At 40.8% G+C, this 18554-nt stretch overlaps 3 protein-coding genes across 10 annotated transcripts in view; all 3 read right to left on the reverse strand.

Moving 5' to 3' along the window:
- Positions 1-11488: 11488 nt before the first annotated feature.
- LOC112256352 (fibroblast growth factor-binding protein 1) lies at positions 11489-12745 on the reverse strand. Its single transcript, XM_024429539.2, has 2 exons — positions 12585-12745; positions 11489-12418 (listed from the first exon to the last, which is right to left on the reverse strand). The coding sequence occupies exon 2, from the start codon at positions 12401-12403 to the stop codon at positions 11732-11734; it is 672 nt and encodes a 223-aa protein (XP_024285307.1). The 5' UTR covers positions 12404-12418; positions 12585-12745; the 3' UTR covers positions 11489-11731.
- A 425-nt stretch (positions 12746-13170) lies between these two features.
- On the reverse strand, positions 13171-15229 carry LOC112256351 (fibroblast growth factor-binding protein 2-like). The gene is made up of 2 exons (XM_024429538.2): positions 14059-15229; positions 13171-13832 (listed from the first exon to the last, which is right to left on the reverse strand). Exon 1 carries the CDS (start codon positions 14970-14972, stop codon positions 14067-14069), a length of 906 nt encoding a protein of 301 aa, XP_024285306.1. The 5' UTR covers positions 14973-15229; the 3' UTR covers positions 13171-13832; positions 14059-14066.
- A 136-nt stretch (positions 15230-15365) lies between these two features.
- The window catches only part of LOC112256350 (prominin-1-A), a 114713-nt gene continuing 111524 nt past the window's right edge, over positions 15366-18554 (reverse strand). For 4 of the 8 annotated variants that reach the window (XM_042325615.1, XM_042325617.1, XM_042325614.1 and 1 more), the window contains 2 exons: positions 18487-18519; positions 15366-18312 (listed from right to left, as the gene is read on the reverse strand). Coding sequence is in view for 1 of the 8 variants with exons in the window: in XM_042325617.1 (XP_042181551.1) it covers positions 18498-18519 (22 nt within the window). In the remaining 7 variants the exon portion in view is untranslated. Of the gene's footprint in view, positions 18313-18485; positions 18520-18554 lie in introns of those variants that run through there. The other 4 variants (XM_042325609.1, XM_042325613.1, XM_042325611.1 and 1 more) reach the window with 1 other exon arrangement.

Raw genomic sequence — 18554 nt, forward strand, 5'->3', positions numbered from 1 at the left:
CCTAGAGCTAGCCACCCGGCCAAACTGAGCAGTCAGAGGAGAAGGGCCTTGGTCAGGGAGGTGACCCGAGTACCCGATGGTCACTCTGATAGAGCTACAGAGTTCCTCTGTGGAGACGCGAGAACCTTCCAGAAGGACAACCCTTTCTGCAGCACTCCACCAATCAGGCCTTTATGGTAGAGTAGCTAGACAGAAGCCACTCCTCAGTAAAAGGCACATGACAGCCCGCTTGGAATTTGCCAAAGGCACCTAAATGACTCTCAGACCATGAAAAACAAGATTCTTTGGTCTGATGAAACCAAGATTGAACCTGGCCTGAATGCCAAGCGTCACCTCTGGAGGAAACCTGGCACCATCCCTACGGTGAAGCATGGTGGTGGCAGCATCATGCTGTGAGGATGTTTTTCAGCGGCATGGACTGGGAGACTTGGCCGGATCGAGGGAAAGATGAATGAAGGGTTCTGAATACTTTCCGAATGCACTGTGTATGGCTAATATACTATGGCTAAGGGCTGTTTTTAAGCACGATGCAATGCAGAGTGCCTGGATACAACATACAGTATGACGGCCATATGATGGCCATATACCACAAACCCCCGAGATGCCTTATTGCTATTATATACTGGTTACCAACATAATTAGCATTCGTGTAAAGTACTTAAGTAAAAATACTTTAAAATACTACTTAAGTAGTTTTTGGGGTATCTATACATTACTATTTATATTTTTTATTACTTTTACTTTTACTTCACTACATTCTCCCTTACACCCAACAGTACTCGTTACATTTTCAATGCTTAGCAGGAGAGGAAAATTGTCTAATTCACACACGTCCCTGGTCATCCCTACTCCCTCTGATCTGACGGACTCACTAAACACATGCTTCGTTTGTAAATTATGTCTGGGTGTTGGAGCATGCCCCTGGCTATCCGTACATTTTTTTTTAAACCACAAAAAGGTGCCATCTGGTTTGCTTAAAATAAGGAATTTGAAAGGATTTATGCTTTTACTTTTTTTTATACTTAAGTATATTTAAAACTAAATACTTTTACACTTTTACTCAAGTAGGATTTTACTGGGTGACTTTAACTTTTACTTGAGTCATTTTTTATTAAGGTATCTTTACTTTTACTGTAGTATGACAATTGGATACTTTTTCCACTACTGGTAATTAGAGCAGTAAAAATAAATACTTTGTCATACCTGTGGTTTTCAGCCAATCAGCATTTAGGGCTCGAACCACCCAGTTTATAATTAGCCTTATCCTCCTCGTGCTCCTACACTTACAGTATCCTTACTTTTTAAATCCTCTTCAGATTGCATTGCAGTACATTTTAGGCATGATCACAAGAACAAATACCCCCAACCTATTCCATATTTGACACATGTCACATGTTGTCATATGATCTCATCCTATAATTCATTGTTTTGCCCCCAATGACGTTATTCCAAGAAACCTGTTTGAACCAAATCTAGACTAGTTTAAAAAAAAAGTGGGACCAATTTCCACTGAACATGACATTTTTCCCAGTGGCAAGTATGAAACATTCAGTTCTGATAGTTCAGTCGGCACGTTGAGTCATGATGCCACAGTTACTCGGAATAAAGACAGCCTAAAGACAACCAGAAGGGCCACTCTCCACCGTCTGGTCTGATGCATGTTGAGAATTAGCTGTACGTCCTGATTGAGTTCTGTTTATTGCTCCTTCAGGTGCTGTATAGTAGTATCACCTGGAGTGACTGGTGTGTTGCTAGATAGATAAAGGCTTGGCGTTTTCCTATCTTCATGTTTCCAGGTGTCCCTCTAACATTCTTTAAAAAAAAGTTTTGGGTGGGTCAAACATGAATAATCTACGTTGGTAATCGTTGACGGGGCACTACATTCTGAAATCACATCATTCACATCCAAAATGTATTATTTGAATGCAGGAATCAGCAATTTCCTAAAGAAGGTACACTTGTTCTGAAGTACAGTTCAAGCTCAGGTCAGCCTTTAAGTTAAGTGAATAAACAACCATCTATAAGGACTATTACAAGAGTAGCGAAATAGATAATAACTAACTTATTATAAGTATGTATGGCCTAAGGCCTATGTCCTACATGGCTTTGACAAGTTGCAATAGTTAACATAGAGCTGCACCAGTAAAGAACACCTTGTGTTGAGGGGGACAGGGGTGGAAATTCAATCCAACAAGCTATCTACAATCCAACAAGCTATCTACAATCCAACAAGGTCAAAGCAATGTACAACAATGCATGTTAATGTACAACCGAAACAAACCTTTCGGGGGTTATTCAAGCGGAAGATATCCAACTCCAATCAGGGGTGCACTAAAACATTTTTAGTATGACAGATTCATTTAACTACTGGATGTGAAATACATATGGAGCTTCCTTCAACGCGATATAGAGCTATAGAGCTGTATAAACGTGTTTTATTGCAGTGGCATCAGAACTGTAGTACAGTATGCCCATAAACTAATTGGTGGGCATACTGTTTTAGAGGATGGCCACACTGTCAGCAATGACTGAGAGCATGTACTATAAAAGCATTGTAGAGCTTTCAGACCAAGCCACATTAAAGGTCAGTTAACGTTGATAATCAGGCATATTTCTATACGACATGACTTAGATCTTGGAGCCAAGTATAATATTCCCAGTTATCAGCCTTGGCAACAGTTACCCATGTGGCAACACCATGCCCTAAACCACTGCAAGAAATACCAATATCTATAACAATGCGAATAAATCAAGTGATACTAGTCTTTTATTCAGAGCTCATTCCAGAGACGAACTACTGTATTAGAATGTTCTACAATGGGCTTCTGGTCCTACTATTGGTAAAGTTGACCACGTTTCTGTCCTCTTACTGTCCTTATTTATTATCTGGATGTTGCTTTTTCTGGCTTATCCATGGTTTTTCTTTCCACACACGGACACCATTTACACCGACTCTTTTGGGGATCAAATCAACACCAATTTCACTCTGCGTACATCTGCATACATTTGCTGGATCATTTCCATGTTTGCACAATAGTGTACCATTCCTCTCCCATCTAATGAGCCCAACATGCTGGGAGAGGAAATGTGCTCAAATCTCTGAATCACTGATTGTCTACTCAAGCCTCCTGTCCCAGACATGCCCATTAAAAGTTGGTTGAAGATTGACAAAAGTTTTACAGTATGTTTAAATAAAAAATTGATTTCACCTTTATTTAACCAGATGGGCCATTTGAGAACATATTCTTGTTTACAACTGCGACCTGGCCAAGATGAAGCAAAGCAGTGCGACACAGACAACAACACAGAGTTACACATGGGATTAACAAACGTACAGTCAATAACACAATAGAAAACTCTACATACAGTGTGTGCAAATGAGGTAAGATAAGGGGGGTAATTACAGTACTAAGGCACCATCTGTAAGATGACGTGCTGTCACCGGTCATTTAAACAAGGTATGTTTATTATGTCGACCTCGCAGACCTTGCATCCATAGCATCATCTAGGAATTTGAGAGTGGCTATATTTCCCCTGTTTCCATTCCTCAGCTTACCATCATCTGGAGGGCTAATTTGAACCAAATAAAAAAGATAAGTATTCGATACACACGTATTGTATTTTTCTTAACCTTTATTTAACTAGGCAAGTCAGTTAAGAACAAATTCTTATTTACAATGACGGCCTACCCCGGCCAAACCCGGATGACGCTGGGTCAAATGTGCGCCGACTCCCAATCATGTGATACAGCCATATACACATGTATTATATACTCATGTATTATATACTCATGTATTATATACTAATGTAATATATACTCATGTAATATATACTCATGTAATATATACTCATGTATTATATACTCATGTAATATATACTCATGTATTATATACTCATGTATGATATACTCATGTATGATATACTCATGTATTATATACTCATGTATTATATACTCATGTATTATATACTCATGTATTATATACTCATGTATTATATACTCATGTATGATATACTCATGTATTATATACTCATGTATTATATACTCATGTATTATATACTCATGTATTATATACTCATGTAATATATACTCATGTATTATATACTCATGTATTATATACTCATGTATTATATACTCATGTATGATATACTCATGTATTATATACTCATGTATTATATACTCATGTATTATATACTCATGTATTATATACTCATGTAATATATACTCATGTATGATATACTCATGTATGATATACTCATGTATTATATACTCATGTATTATATACTCATGTATTATATACTCATGTAATATATACTCATGTATGATATACTCATGTATTATATACTCATGTATTATATACTCATGTATTATATACTCATGTATTATATACTCATGTAATATATACTCATGTATTATATACTCATGTATTATATACTCATGTATGATATACTCATGTATTATATACTCATGTATTATATACTCATGTATTATATACTCATGTATTATATACTCATGTATTATATACTCATGTATTATATACACATGTATTATATACACATGTATTATATACACATGTATTATATACTCATGCATTATATACAGTTGAAGTCGGAAGTTTATATACACCTCAGCCAAATACATTTAAAATCCGTTTTTCACAAATCCTGACATTTAATCGTAGTAAGAATTCCCTGTCTTAGCTCAGCTAGGATCACCACTTTATTATAAGAATGTGAAATGTCAGAAAAACAGTAGAGAGAATGATTTATTTCAGTTTTTATTTCTTTCATTACATTCCCAGTGGGTCAGAAGTTTACGTACACTCAATTAGTATTTGGTAGCATTGCCTTTAAATTGTTTAATTTGGGTCAAACGTTTCGGGTAGCCTTCCACAAACTTCCCACAATAAATTGGGTGAATTTTGGCTCATTCCTCCTGACAGAGCTGGTGTAACTGAGTCAGGTTTGTAAGCCTCCTTGCTCGCACAAGCTTTTTCAGTCTTTCATGTTCTATAGGATTGAGGTCAGGGCTTTGTGATGGCCACTCCAATACCTTGACTTTGTTGTCCTTAAGTCATTTTGCCACAACTTTGAAAGTATGCTTGGGGTCATTGTCCATTTGGAAGACCCATTTGCAACCAAGCTTTCACTTCCTGACTGATATCTTGAGATGTTGCGTCAATATGTCCACATAATTTTCCTTCCTAATGTTGCCATCTATTTTGTGAGGTGCACTAGTCCCATCTGCAGCAAAGCACCCCCACAACATGATGCTGTCACCCCCGTGCTTCACGGTTGGGATGGTGTTCTTCGACTTGCAAGTCTCCCCCTTTTTCCTCCAAACATAACGATGGTCATTATGGCCAAACAGTTCTATTTTTGTTTCATCAGACCAGAGGACATTTCTCCAAAAAGAACGATATTTGTCCCCATGTGCAGTTGCAAACCGTAGTCTGGCTTTTTTAAGGCGGTTTTGGAGCAGTGGCTTCTTCCTTGCTGAGTGGCCTTTCAGGTAATGTCGATATAGGACTCGTTTTACTGTGGATATAGATACAGTGAGGGGAAAAATTATTTGATCCCTGCTGATTTTGTACGTTTGCCCACTGACAAAGAAATGATCAGTCTATAATTTTAATGGTAGGCTTATTTGAACAGGGACAGAATAACAACAAAAAAATCCAGAAAAACGCATGTCAAAAATGTTATTAATTGATTTGCATTTAATGAGGGAAATAAGTCTTTGACCCCTCTGCAAAACATGACTTAGTACTTGGTGGCAAAACCCTTGTTGGCAATCACAGAGGTCAGACGTTTCTTGTAGTTGGCCACCAGGTTTGCCCACATCTCAGGAGGGATTTTGTCCCACTCCTCTTTGCAGATCTTCTCCAAGTCATTAAGGTTTCGAGGCTGACGTTTGGCAACTTGAACCTTCAGCTCCCTCCACATATTTTCTATGGGATTAAGATCTGGAGACTGGCTAGGCCACTCCAGGATCTTAATATTTTTCTTCTTGAGCCACTCCTTTGTTGACTTGGCCATGTGTTTTGGGTCATTGTCATGCTGGAATACCCATCCACGAACCATTTTCAATGACCTGGCTGAGTGAAGGAGGTTCTCACCCAAGATTTTACGGTACATGGCCCCGTCCATCGTCCCTTTGATGCGGTGAAGTTGTCCTGTCCCCTAAGCAGAAAAACACCCCCAAAGCATAATGTTTCCACCTCCATGTTTGACAGTGGGGATGGTGTTCTTGGGTTCATAGGCAGCATTCCTCCTCCTCCAAACACGGCGAGTTGAGTTGATGCCAAAGAGCTCCATTTTGGCCGTATCTGACCACAACACTTTCACCAAGTTGTCCTCTGAATCATTCAGATGTTCATTGGCAAACTTCAGACAGGCATGTATATGTGCTTTCTTGAGCAGGGGGACCTTGCGGGCGCTGCAGGATTTCAGTCCTTCACGGCGTAGTGTGTTACCAATTGTTTTCTTGGTGACTATGGTCCCATATGCCTTGAGATCATTGACAAGATCCTCCTATGTAGTTCTGGGCTGATTCCTCACCGTTCTCATGATCATTGCAACTCCATGAGGTGAGATCTTACATGGAGCCCCAGGCCGAGGGAGATTGACAGTTCTTTTGTGTTTCTTCCATTTGCGAATAATCGCAGCAACTGTTGTCACCTTCTCACCAAGCTGCATGGCGATGGTCTTGTAGCTCATTCCAGCCTTGTGTAGCTCTACAATCGTCTCCCTGACATCCTTGGAGAGCGCTTTGGTCTTGTCCATGGTGGAGAGTTTGGAATCTGATTGATTGCTTCTGAGGACAGGTGTCTTTTATACAGGTAACAACCTGAGATTAGGAACACTCCCTTTAAGAGTGTGCTCCTAATCTCAGCTCGTTACCTGTATAAAAGACACCTGGGAGCCAGAAATCTTTCTGATTGAGAGGGGTCAAATACTTCATTTGGCAAATCAATTTATAACATTTTTGACATGCGTTTTTCTGGATTTTTTTGTTGTTATTCTGTCTCTCACTGTTCAAATAAACCCACCATTAAAATTATAGACGATCATTTCTATGTCAGTGGGCAAACGTACAAAATCAGCAGGGGATCAAATACTTTCCCCCTCACTGTACTTTTGTACCTGTTTCCTCCAGCATCTTCACAAGGTCATTTGCTGTTGTTCTGGGATTGGCTTGTGCTTTTTGTACCAAATTACGTTCATCTCTAGGAGACAGAACGTGTCTCCTTCCTGAGCGATATGACGGCTGTGTGGTCCCATGGTGTTTATACTTGCGTACTATTGTTTGTACAGATGAACGTGGTGCCTTCAGGCGTTTGGAAATTGATCTCAAGGATGAACCAGACTTGTGGGAGTCAACTTCTTTTTCTGAGGTCTTGGCTGATTTCTTTTGATTTTCCCATGATGTCAAGCAAAGAGGCACTGAGTTCGAAGGTAGGCCTTGAAATACATCCACAGGTACACCTCCAATTGACTCAAATTATACCAATTAGCCTATCAGAAGCTTCTAAAGCCATTACATCATTTTCTGGAATTTTCCATGCTGTTTAAGTCAATTTAGTGTATGTAAACTTCTGACCCACTGGAATTGTGATTTACAGTGAATTATAAGTGAAATAATCTGTCTGTAAACAATTTTTGGAAAAATTACTTGTGTCATGGACAAAGTAGATGTCCTGACCGACTTGCCAAAACTATAGTTTGTTAACAAGAAATTTGTGGAGTGATTGAAAAACGAGTTTTAATGACTCCAACCTAAGTGTATGTAAACTTCTGACTTCAACATGAAGTACTCTGTATTCTGTTTATTTTTCCTAGATTCACATTGACGCCTTTTCTATGTTCCTCTTTTCACTTTGCCACCTTTTCTATGTTCCTCTTTTCACTTTGCCACCATTCTATGTTCCTCTTTTCACTTTGCCACCTTTTCTATATTCCTTGATTCACTTTGGCGCCTTTTCTATGTTCTTAGATTCACTTTGGCGCCTTTTCTATATTCCTTGATTCACTTTGGCGCCTTTTCTATGTTCTTAGATTCACTTTGGCGCCTTTTCTATGTTCTTAGATTCACTTTGGCGCCTTTTCTATGTTCTTAGATTCACTTTGGCGCCTTTTCTATATTCCTTGATTCACTTTGGCGTTCTTAGATTCACTTTTCTTTCTATGTTCTTAGATTCACTTTGGCGCCATTTCTATGTTCTTAGATTCCCTTTGGCGCCATTTCTATGTTCTTAGATTCACTTTGGCGCCATTTCTATGTTCTTAGATTCCCTTTGGCGCCTTTTCTATGTTCTTAGATTCCCTTTGGCGCCTTTTCTATGTTCTTAGATTCACTTTGGTGCCTTTTCTATGCTCCTGGATTCACTTTGGTGCATTTTCTAAGTATTTCCAGGGAGCATGATGATGGATTGTCAAGTGCTGGTGTTGGTCGTGTAGGTGCTTGTCTGAAGTGGGTGGTGGTGTGTGGGAGCACCTGTAGTGAAAGAAAAGTCTTAGAGAGAGGGGAAAGAGTGCAACACAGGCTTTTTAATCATTACATAAGTGACATCACCTTTGTGTGAAGTTGAGGAACACATGTTCTACAGTATGATGACTCCTAAAGATATCTCTGCTTCACTAGTATGTTTTGACAAACATTTCAAAACAATTAAGTTCATCAGTAAACTATTTTAAATGAACCACCCACATATTTTTATCACGTCTTTTCTTGTTTGGAAACCTCAGTATTTGGGTGACCATTATGACAAGCAGGGTCAGCTGTCAATGTCTTATTAATACAGGTGACATTTTACATATGATTTCTTGCTTATATAAAAGTCAAGTTCCAAAGATATCCAAAACCATATTGCAAGTGTGGTGCATTTGCCCTCTAGCCCCATAAAACACAAATACGGTAATTTGCATACCCAAAACATTGGTCATACCATTACTTTTTGGGTCACCATGGGTGGAAACCCGGCTTTGAAATCATATTAATACTTTGAGTGTTTTCTTTAGTCTGCCTGGAGTGCTAGGTGGGTGAGGTTTGCACTTTTGGGACTTTTCTATTGCTTCCATTGCAGCTGGCAAACTCAATCAAGCATAGCAAAATTATAAGATATTATTGTCTTGTTTTGCACACCTTGTACAAAATAATAACATGCAGTACTACAGGATATTTCTTAATGTAGCTCTTTATTAGCTAGCTATAACTGGCATGTTCACGTATCGCCAACCAGGATCAAACTGCCCATGACCTAACCATTTGGGTGGTCTTAACCAATCATAGCCCAGTATGATATGGCGGTAAAATGCATCCAATTACAATTCAGTATGTTTACACATGAATATTACAATTATTTCAAATAGTATTTTAACCCTAGTCAAGGTGGGTGATGCCTTGTCAGAAGTTTATCACGTGGCAGTGACCCTTTGACCTCCAATCCATAGATCAGTCAAAAATAACAGCTGGCCAGTAACAAGAAGGCAGGAAAAGCCCAGTAGCTGAAAAATTACTAGCCCAAAGGCCGGCAGATGGCGATATTGAGTCGTTTTATCTTACCATCCAAGCGAATTGTATGCGGCTGGCAAAACACTCGTACCTAAAACATTCTCCATTCAGGCTGCAAAGGCTTCAAATGATTCCCTAACTTTAATGGCGAGATGGCACATTTTGGGGGGGAAAATATGCGTGCTTGCTTTACGCAACACCATTTTCCACTATCATGCTAGAGTGGCTAAATGCTAATCTGAGATGTTGCATATTGCGTTCAGCCAATCAGGTTGCAGCAGTCTGTTGTTCACCCCTGGCTAAAAGGGGGCGCAACATCAGGAGGTAGCATTCCTAGGCAATAGCCACTCTGGTGTGGTAGTGGAAAATGGTGTTTCATAAAGAAAGTATGCATATTCCCCCCCTTTTTTCCTCCTTCTCACCATTAAATACATTTAAGGAGGTAATGGAAGCCTCTGCAGCCTGAATGGAGAATGTTTTATGCACAAACCGGTCCACGGGGGATACGAATGTATTACTGGCTGCGTGCAAAAGCATTTGGACGGTAAAATGAAACGACTCAATCTGCTGGCATTTGGGCTAGAAAATGACATGTTTGTAACTGGCTTTGTCAATAGACCTACTTCGTTAATTTAGGGCTCTGTTTGAACAGATCTGCTTAAGCAAACATCCGCATAGTGGTTGTTTTGGCAGTGTTGGAGTGGAACTGCATTAGAGAGCTGTCAAATCCACAAGCGGTTCCAGGCATTATATCTAAAGCGGAGATTGCAATCGGCATGAAGAAAAATCCCATGCAGCCTTGTTCACAAGTTTGACCACTGGAATGTGAGATGTAATCTACACCTCCATTAGTCGTATAGAAATCCTAAACGTCATTATTATAGTCTTATAGAAATTTGAGCATAGACTACACTTTTGTCGTTTTGAACATCTAATGACAATGATCAAGGGTAGATGCTCACGGATTCGATAGCTCCAACGCAGATACACCTCCAACACTCTAACACCGGCGATCACCGGTTAACGCTTGATCTGATTCAATCTAGGCCTTAATGCACCTATGGGTCTCTGAAAATATCTGAAAATCCTAGGAATGCAAGAACCTCACTGTGTAACGCGAATAAAAATACCCAGAATGATGATCCATGAAAAGCTTTTGGACCAAGACTAAAGAACCACCATAGAGTCAATTATCTCATCAATGAAGAGGGTTGGGGTTAATTTAATTCAAATTGCCCTGAGTGCAAAAGAAGGATTGAAATCCAATTATTGGAGGGAAAAATGTATCAAAAGTATATTCCCTTGATTGCCTGATAGCAATAGTTTTATAGTTATAGCAAAAATATCCATTAGCTATCAAGCAGTCAGGTCATTTTACAGACATCGTGATTGTGTATTGTTGTAGTGATCTACATGAAAGGCGTAGCTAAACGTCACAGACGAGTGTTCTAAACGTCACAGACGAGTGTTCTAAACGTCACAGACGAGTGTTCTAAACGTCACAGACGAGTGTTTAGAACATATGAATTGCATTTCGCCTTGGAAGAAGCCAATGAAAAGTCAGTCGTCAGTGCCAAGGAATGCAGCATCAATCTTCTAAATGATCCCTAAAACTGACTTGGTATAATTACAGTGTGTAATTACCCAACATGCTCAAACTCCTAATATTTTGGCAAATGCAGTGGAGTACGCCCAGGAGGGTCGTGTGTGTGCGCGCATGCATGTATTCTCGTGCGTGCATGAGTGAGTCCATGCAAGGTGGTACGGAATAACACTCTTGACTGCCAAGTAGTAGTAAATCATACAATCATTTTTAGTCATTAGAAAATAATGAGGAATGGGTATAAAGCTAACACATCATTGACAAGTATAATATATAAGTATACAAGTATAATAGCCTAACTTCAATCCACCCTCCCAGGTTACAGAGCTGCAGAAATGCTTCAACTACAAGGGCATATGAAGAGAAGAGTTGAGTACATAGAAAACATATTTATTAAGTACTGTGGCTTTACAATGAATACAACACATGGTAAAAAAGGAAAATTGGTATGGGTGGTATGAGACAATCAATCTTGAAACTCAATCAGTCTTGATATTTTAAATAAAATGATCCATCACAATCCATCAAAATGCACACATCTCCGAGGAGTAACACGTGTCAATTTTGTTTATGACTAAATCAATGGGGAGAGAGGAAATTTAAATACATTTATACTCTCAGCAATCATCATTCTGGACCATGGAAAAAAAGAAAGTACACAAACTCGACCAGGAAGCCGCGCAATATTCTTCCGCCAGTCTCTTTTGATCAACTGCGCAAGATTTGGCACCGAATGAAGAGGCAGAGAGAGAGGAACGCGGCTGAATTGTAGTCATCGGAAGTGTAACAACATCTCTGGGTGTGTAGTTAAGTTTGAAATGCGCGTCCTTGGGAGCTTTTCTGCACATACCTGCTTTAATCAAAGCCGTTGAGTCAAAGCATAAATTCTTATTTTTCTTTAGAGCGCGCGCAATCTGTTTCCAATAGGCTTTGGTGTTGGACACGTACCCAGGGCAAGTGGCTGGTTTGGCCACATATTCGCAGTCGAAACTTGTTTGCCCTTTTTTACAGTTCACGCTAAGCACAAAGGCATCGTCACCTGTCGCAACCCAAGTGCATTGCGTCTTGTTTTTGGCGGAGAATTTGCCCTTGAACACATTTCCTTTGGGGCTGCTGTTTTTCTTATCTGGAGATTGGACGGGTGGCTTTGGTTGCTCTCCGTCCTTTGGTCCCTGGTTTTCTTTCTTCTTCATCCCCCTTTTTTTGGATCCTTGACAGTTAGTCACCATAAACTGCTGAGATATGCAGGCAATAACCAGCATGACGGTTAGGTTGGTAAGAAGTGTCATATCCCGCTAAAATATCTGCAAAATGATGGCATAGTTGTGTATGTTAGTACAGTACAATTACCTCCCATTCAAAATAATTGCTACTGTAGCCTATCACAACACAGCAGCATGCAGATGAGATTTATGGAGGTCAATGGCGCATCATATTTAACAACATAAGTGGTTATTTTATTCAGCTCACCTGTGGATTTGGGGAAATGGAAATGGTTCAATCCCGTTGTGACACCTCCGGAACGAGCACGTGGCATTTATAGAGCACGGACACACCCACCACCACTCCCTTATTCCACCAACGTGGAACATAGGCTAAAGCGCACTGTTTGAGTTCATCTGGTGGTATCTGGGTTTATCTGTTGGTGTCTTGTCAGAAGTCGTTGTCCTTAATTTGGACTACACAGTCTATTGTCACTTATAACAAGTGAAAGCGTGCATACTGAAAATACACAATTGATTACCCCTAAAAAAACATTCAGGGACTTTTCTCTACACATGTTATAGTGTGCGTACTCCGGCCTAGTAAAAGTGCAATGAGTAACGCATTGACCGCAGCAGTCATTGAAAAAATAATATTTGAAAGAAGATACAACAGCGTCACTTACTGGGGAAAAGTGACACTGCATCTCAAAAAGGGTATTATTGAACACAAATGTAAACATGAATGTTTCCAATATTGTTCATTTGGACTTTTCCCTGCTGGTATTTAAAAAAATGGGGAGAGACAGGCTTTAAACCTAAAGCAAGCCAGTAAGGAACACAGACACACCAACAAGAATTAAGAACACACTTTATTCATTATATACAGACATTCATACATTGATTATGACATTTCTGTACAATGAAACAGTGGGAGAGTTTGCAGAATATGCCACTACTATGTGAATGACACAAAAACCTTGTCATGTCTTTCCCCAACACAGCATATTCAATATGTGGTTTATGGTAATACAAACATACACATAAACAAACATACAAAAAATGGCAAAACCAACGGTGTATCTGCCTTAGGAGAGTACATTATAGGGTACCATAGGTTTGTCGAAATGTGTAGAGTGCTTTCTGACACAAAAACCATGGTACTCATTTTTGACAAAATGAGTACCGTGTGAAAGACGATGGATTTAATGATCTGTCCATACCCGATCCACACATTCAGGTATGGATGCGTTCAGTTGTTATTGTGACCCTTGGAATTACAATTTCACCAAACATTTTGGATTGGTATTGGTCTCAATGGAACATTCACAACTCATGGTAAAATGGCTGGCAGGAAAGATGTTTGATTGACAGAAATGTCAGCACGATCATTCCCATGGAGAGGGTGTTCAAACTCTCTTCTGTGACATTTATTAGCAAAGTCCTCATTTGGAAAACCACTCTGAGCACCTCTTTAGTCAGACCTTTGAAATCATCTTCACGGGGGAATCTAAATCTGGGAAACAGAAAGCAAAGTGAACACAGTGAATAGGTTGACATTTTCTACTCAGTAAAACACGGACTAGACTTTGAGCTGAACATGAAATCATATTGGTCGTATTTTTATAGAACTTAAAGTCAAATGACTTGAAGAGACATACAACTGCTCAAGTTGTCGTCATGATATATTACACAATGGCTACAATTCAGAAAATATCAGCAGCCAACTTATTTCAACTGACCTTCATTATTAGTTCTGAAACCAACCAATGACATAGGAACAGATGCCTTGAAGTGACTGCCAACAATACTCTTGTGCAATCTTTTTGGCATTGCCCTTGACAGTGGGCTTGGTTGGTTTTGGAGTGGTTGGTTTGGGTGTCAGAAGCTTCTTCAGTACTGCTGTCTTGTTCACTGCTGGTTTTGCTCCTGCTGGTTTTGCTCCTGCTGGTTTTGCAGCTGCTGGTCTTGCCTGCTCTGGTTTTGCCTGCACAGGTCTGGATTGCACTGGCTTTGTAGGCGCTGGTCTTGCTTCTGGTTTTGCTGGCTCAGGTCTTACCTGCTCTGGTCTTGGCTGCTCAGGCTTGGTTGCGGCTGGCTTGGCCTGCTTGACGATCGGTGCCTTGGGAGTCTCTGGTTTCGCCTGGGTTGGCTCCTGGGCTTTCTCCGGCTTTTGGGGGGTGGCTGCTGATGCTGCCTCTGGCGTGGAGGAAGCGGAGTACAACATCTGGGCGTCTTCCGGCGCCCTCTTGCACATCTGAGGCTTGATAGCCTTGGGTGCCTGGCAGGCGTTCTGGAGTTTCCTCAGGTCCCACATGATCTGGGTGAAATAATGGCGAGGGTTGTTGTTGTAGGCACGGCACATCTGGGGCTTGCCCGTGTACTCGCACCAGTAGGTTCTCTCGGCACCCTGGCACGATATCCTCAGCTTGGTGACATCTCCCTGGCCGGTTACGCTCATGGTGCACAAGTCCTTTGCCTTGTTGTTGAACTGGATGGGGTCCTCCCAGACACCCTTCCTGTTCTCTGCAGTAGCAGTGGCGGCAGCACCACCACCATTGCCTGCCCTCGTGTTGCCATTGCCGTTCTCGTTCTGACCCTCCACTGCCCAGAGGCAGCAGGCGAGGAGCAGCAGTGCGCTAGCCCAAGTCCACATGGTTATGCCAGATGATTAAGTGTGAGAGAGAGAGTGAAAGTGGGACTGAAGAAGCTGAGGGTCCCCCCTGCTATTTATGGGCTCAGCATACAAAGAGGGCATTCAGGTGAAAAAATCCTGGGTTACAAGAGCCATCCTGAAGAGGGGAGGAGTGTAGTGCAATGTGACTATAATTTATGGCTATCTGGAGACTGTCAATGAAAGCCAGGACCACATGCGAAACCAATTGGGAGGGAGGCGAAGGGAATAGTCAAAGAACATTGATGCCCTCAAGTTTAACCAGGTGTTATATAATCGCCCATACTAGTATAGTATATCAGTGTTTCATTGACAAATATGTCAAGCACAACTTTGTGGATTTTATCGCTTTAAAAAATTCCAGACTGCCATTCATTTTGAGAAGCTTGGCACACGGATGCCAACATAAGATTTCTGTAATGGTTCACCATGTCACTTACATTTTCTTCTCAGTTTTACACACCGTTGGTATGTGTGGTAAGTACATTTCAACTCAATACCACAAAGTGTCTTAAAATGCTATTCTATAAGGACATGTTGAACAGTTCAAGGTTCACGGCTGTTTTAAAGTTAGATGTTTACAACCATACAGCACAGCCTATAATTTCCTTCCAAACATAAACACAATCAAATCTGAAACAGAAGTGTGGAGAAACCTGAGGATAGAAATCAGAGAAGAACAAGAATAACCCATAATAGAGTTGCTGACTCGAGACAAAGGCATGTAATAGTATGTAACAGCGAGTGTGTGTGTGTCTGTGCGATAGAAAGGGGGGTAGCAGCACATGCCTCTTGCAACTTTATTTTCCTAGCAATCAATCATAACGGGGGAGAAAGGGCTCCTTGTGAGTGACGCAGGATCTGTAATGTAAACTTCCGGAGCAGGTTCGCTTCGCTTTGTAGAATCAGGAATTGCACTCCGTGGCCGCAAGCCAAACGAAGGGCCGGGCATTTCTTCCCCTCTCTCTCTCCCGGTGCATGTTAGTGGCTACACAGAGTTTGCAGGGAGTACAAAGAGCTGCAAAGGTGGTGAACCAAAATATATCACTGCAGACAGCCTGAGGAACGATGAGCTTAGGTTAAGAATCAAAATACAATTACCTAGGATTTGAAATAAAATCAGCTTCACTCTCTCTGAAGTTTAAACTCATTACTCAATCTTCTTCTTTAGCCAGTTGTACATTTAGGGTGAGGGAGAAGTGGTCACGTGCAGGTCAGAAAATGTCTCTGGGCTGCACAGATGTGGGTGTGAGTGCCAAATGACTGTGGAAACCTCAAGTCCTAGCCCATAGCAAAATATAATAATCTCGTATCCAAAACAGCGGGTACAAAATGGGGTACGGCATGTTCTATGTCCGACAACGGCAACGGCAACATTATATAAGACTATGTGGCTTTGAGGTAATAGCTAACACATGTGTAAGCCCACTGTCTCATGTCAAATGTTCCTGGTCATGTGCCGATAATAACTGACACAAAACAAGGGACCTGGTGTCCAAAATAGCGACCCCCCCTTGCCCTTGAAAACTTGGGTAACGATTGGTTTCTCCACTGGTTTCTCCACTGGTTTCTCTACTGGTTTCTCCACTGGTTTCTCCATTGGTTTCTCCACTGGTTTCTCCAGCGGTCACTGAGACACACCTCTTAACGGGAACATCAATCAAAAAGCTTTGTGTACAAGAATGCAACTGAAAGTTGATTCACATTTCTACACTTTCAAAACAAACCCCCCCATTACAAGGACACACATTTCCAATGATCACCGTCAGTGCTCCCCCCCCCCACACTATCCAGTGCCACCATTACAGTTCTACCCTGAAAACAACCAGGAAACATTGCACCCACTATCTAACCAGATGGTGCATATAAAACGTCTGTCATTAGATCTCAGTAAAATAGCGTGTTATGTGATTAATCATACGCTTGTTAAGGTAAGCAGTCGGCAGGCATGTACTTAAGTAGTAATGGTTGATTGGGAAGTGGCGTTTCTTTCCGAGACTCAACGGGCAAGATCAGTTATACCAATAAGATGTCCTCGCGCCACTCGTCAACAAGCCTCTATTGGATTGGATTCATGCTATTTGATTGACAGCACATGGTAGTTAAGCAGGCTAATGTCCCCATCTTTGTGAGGCAGACAGTAGGGAAGAAGGAATGTGTAAACAAGTGAGAACAGATGGGCTATGTTATTGGGGGGGGGGGTGGCACATTTTTACAGTATGTTAACGTTGTTCAGCATAGTCCACACGGGTGTCATAAATCACTTTAAGCAATACATCTCTTATATACAAATGACTATTCAATACATTCCCCCTTCCATAGTTCCATAGGTACCAAAAGCTACTGTGGGATTAACAACAACAAAAAAGACTGAAACAATATATTATGCATAACTGTTATACAACTAAAGACCTGAGACCTACAGTAAAAATAGGATTTGGCTTCAAATAGCAGTTCTCCAATTTAAAGTTTGACCACTACAATAGCCCCGGGAAAATATCTTTATTAACGCACCGTGTTAGTATACGCAACAGGATACTTTGCATTTACTGTTAATCAATTAATCAACTAAGGAATGTTTTAGTCTCTTGACATTTCTGTCCAGGTTCATGTGATATTCTACCTGTTATACACTGATATGAGATACAGTATTTCCTCATATCCAACAAGATGGTGGACACCAGTCAAAATGCTGTGGTAAAACAGGTCTAAAAGGCAACCGTCTGGAGTTGGCCTCAATCCTGTTTGTTTCACGTGATACGTCTCAAACGGCTCTCCTCATCAGTTAGTAAAACATCATCGCAAAGACCCCTCAAATATGAGCAGTAATGGCAATGCTCTAGTAGCAGCTCTACATGACATTTCAAAGGATCTTTTCATTCACTGTTTAGACAACGCGAAAGAAGTACAAAAGATTTGAGAGTACACAGCCATGTAATTGTCGTTGTGTCCTCAATTTGAACTCAGCCTCGGCTCTGATATTGTGGCCAGACTAATGTAAACACACTAGACAGCTGTGTGAGAGGTGAAGGATGAAGGTCGACCGACACTGGCTCAGATGTATGGCTTCCTTATAGTCCCCCCCGGGGAAGATCAAAGAAAGGGTTGATGACAGCACCTTCTGTAGTGTCCGAGGGGGGGGGGGGTCCTATTGGACAGCGGATATCCAGAACAGGCTATGACTGGTCATTAGGATCTTGTCAGTAAAAAGATCCGTGCAGACAGAGGAAGAGAGGACCGGCTGAACACACACAAAATACATCAGGTAAGGACCTCTTTTTGAAGCTTTGTCTTGTCCAAGGGGTGGGAAATGGATGGTGTCCTAAACATAGATGAAATGCAATTTAACACCGCATTCAACATCTGAGTAATAATGCATTGATGTAAAATAGTCTAAGTGGAAAGCCAACAGATAGCATATGAAGTGGTATATTTCTATGCTAAAAATGTATCATAGAAAATAGGAATAGTATCTACAAATATAGTGGAAACTTACAATCTAGTGTTTCAGTTCCAGTTTCCGATGGCACTGTAGAAAAGAAGACACTGCGTCAGAGAACATTG

Source organism: Oncorhynchus tshawytscha, linkage group LG08, assembly GCF_018296145.1.
Source record: "Oncorhynchus tshawytscha isolate Ot180627B linkage group LG08, Otsh_v2.0, whole genome shotgun sequence".
Taxonomy (NCBI): Eukaryota; Metazoa; Chordata; class Actinopteri; order Salmoniformes; family Salmonidae; genus Oncorhynchus; species Oncorhynchus tshawytscha.

Coding starts and splice junctions, on each gene's coding strand:
- LOC112256351 (XM_024429538.2), bottom strand. CDS start 14,972: ATGTGGACTTGGGCTAGCGCACTGCTGCTCCTCGCCTGCTGCCTCTGG.
- LOC112256352 (XM_024429539.2), bottom strand. CDS start 12,403: ATGACACTTCTTACCAACCTAACCGTCATGCTGGTTATTGCCTGCATA.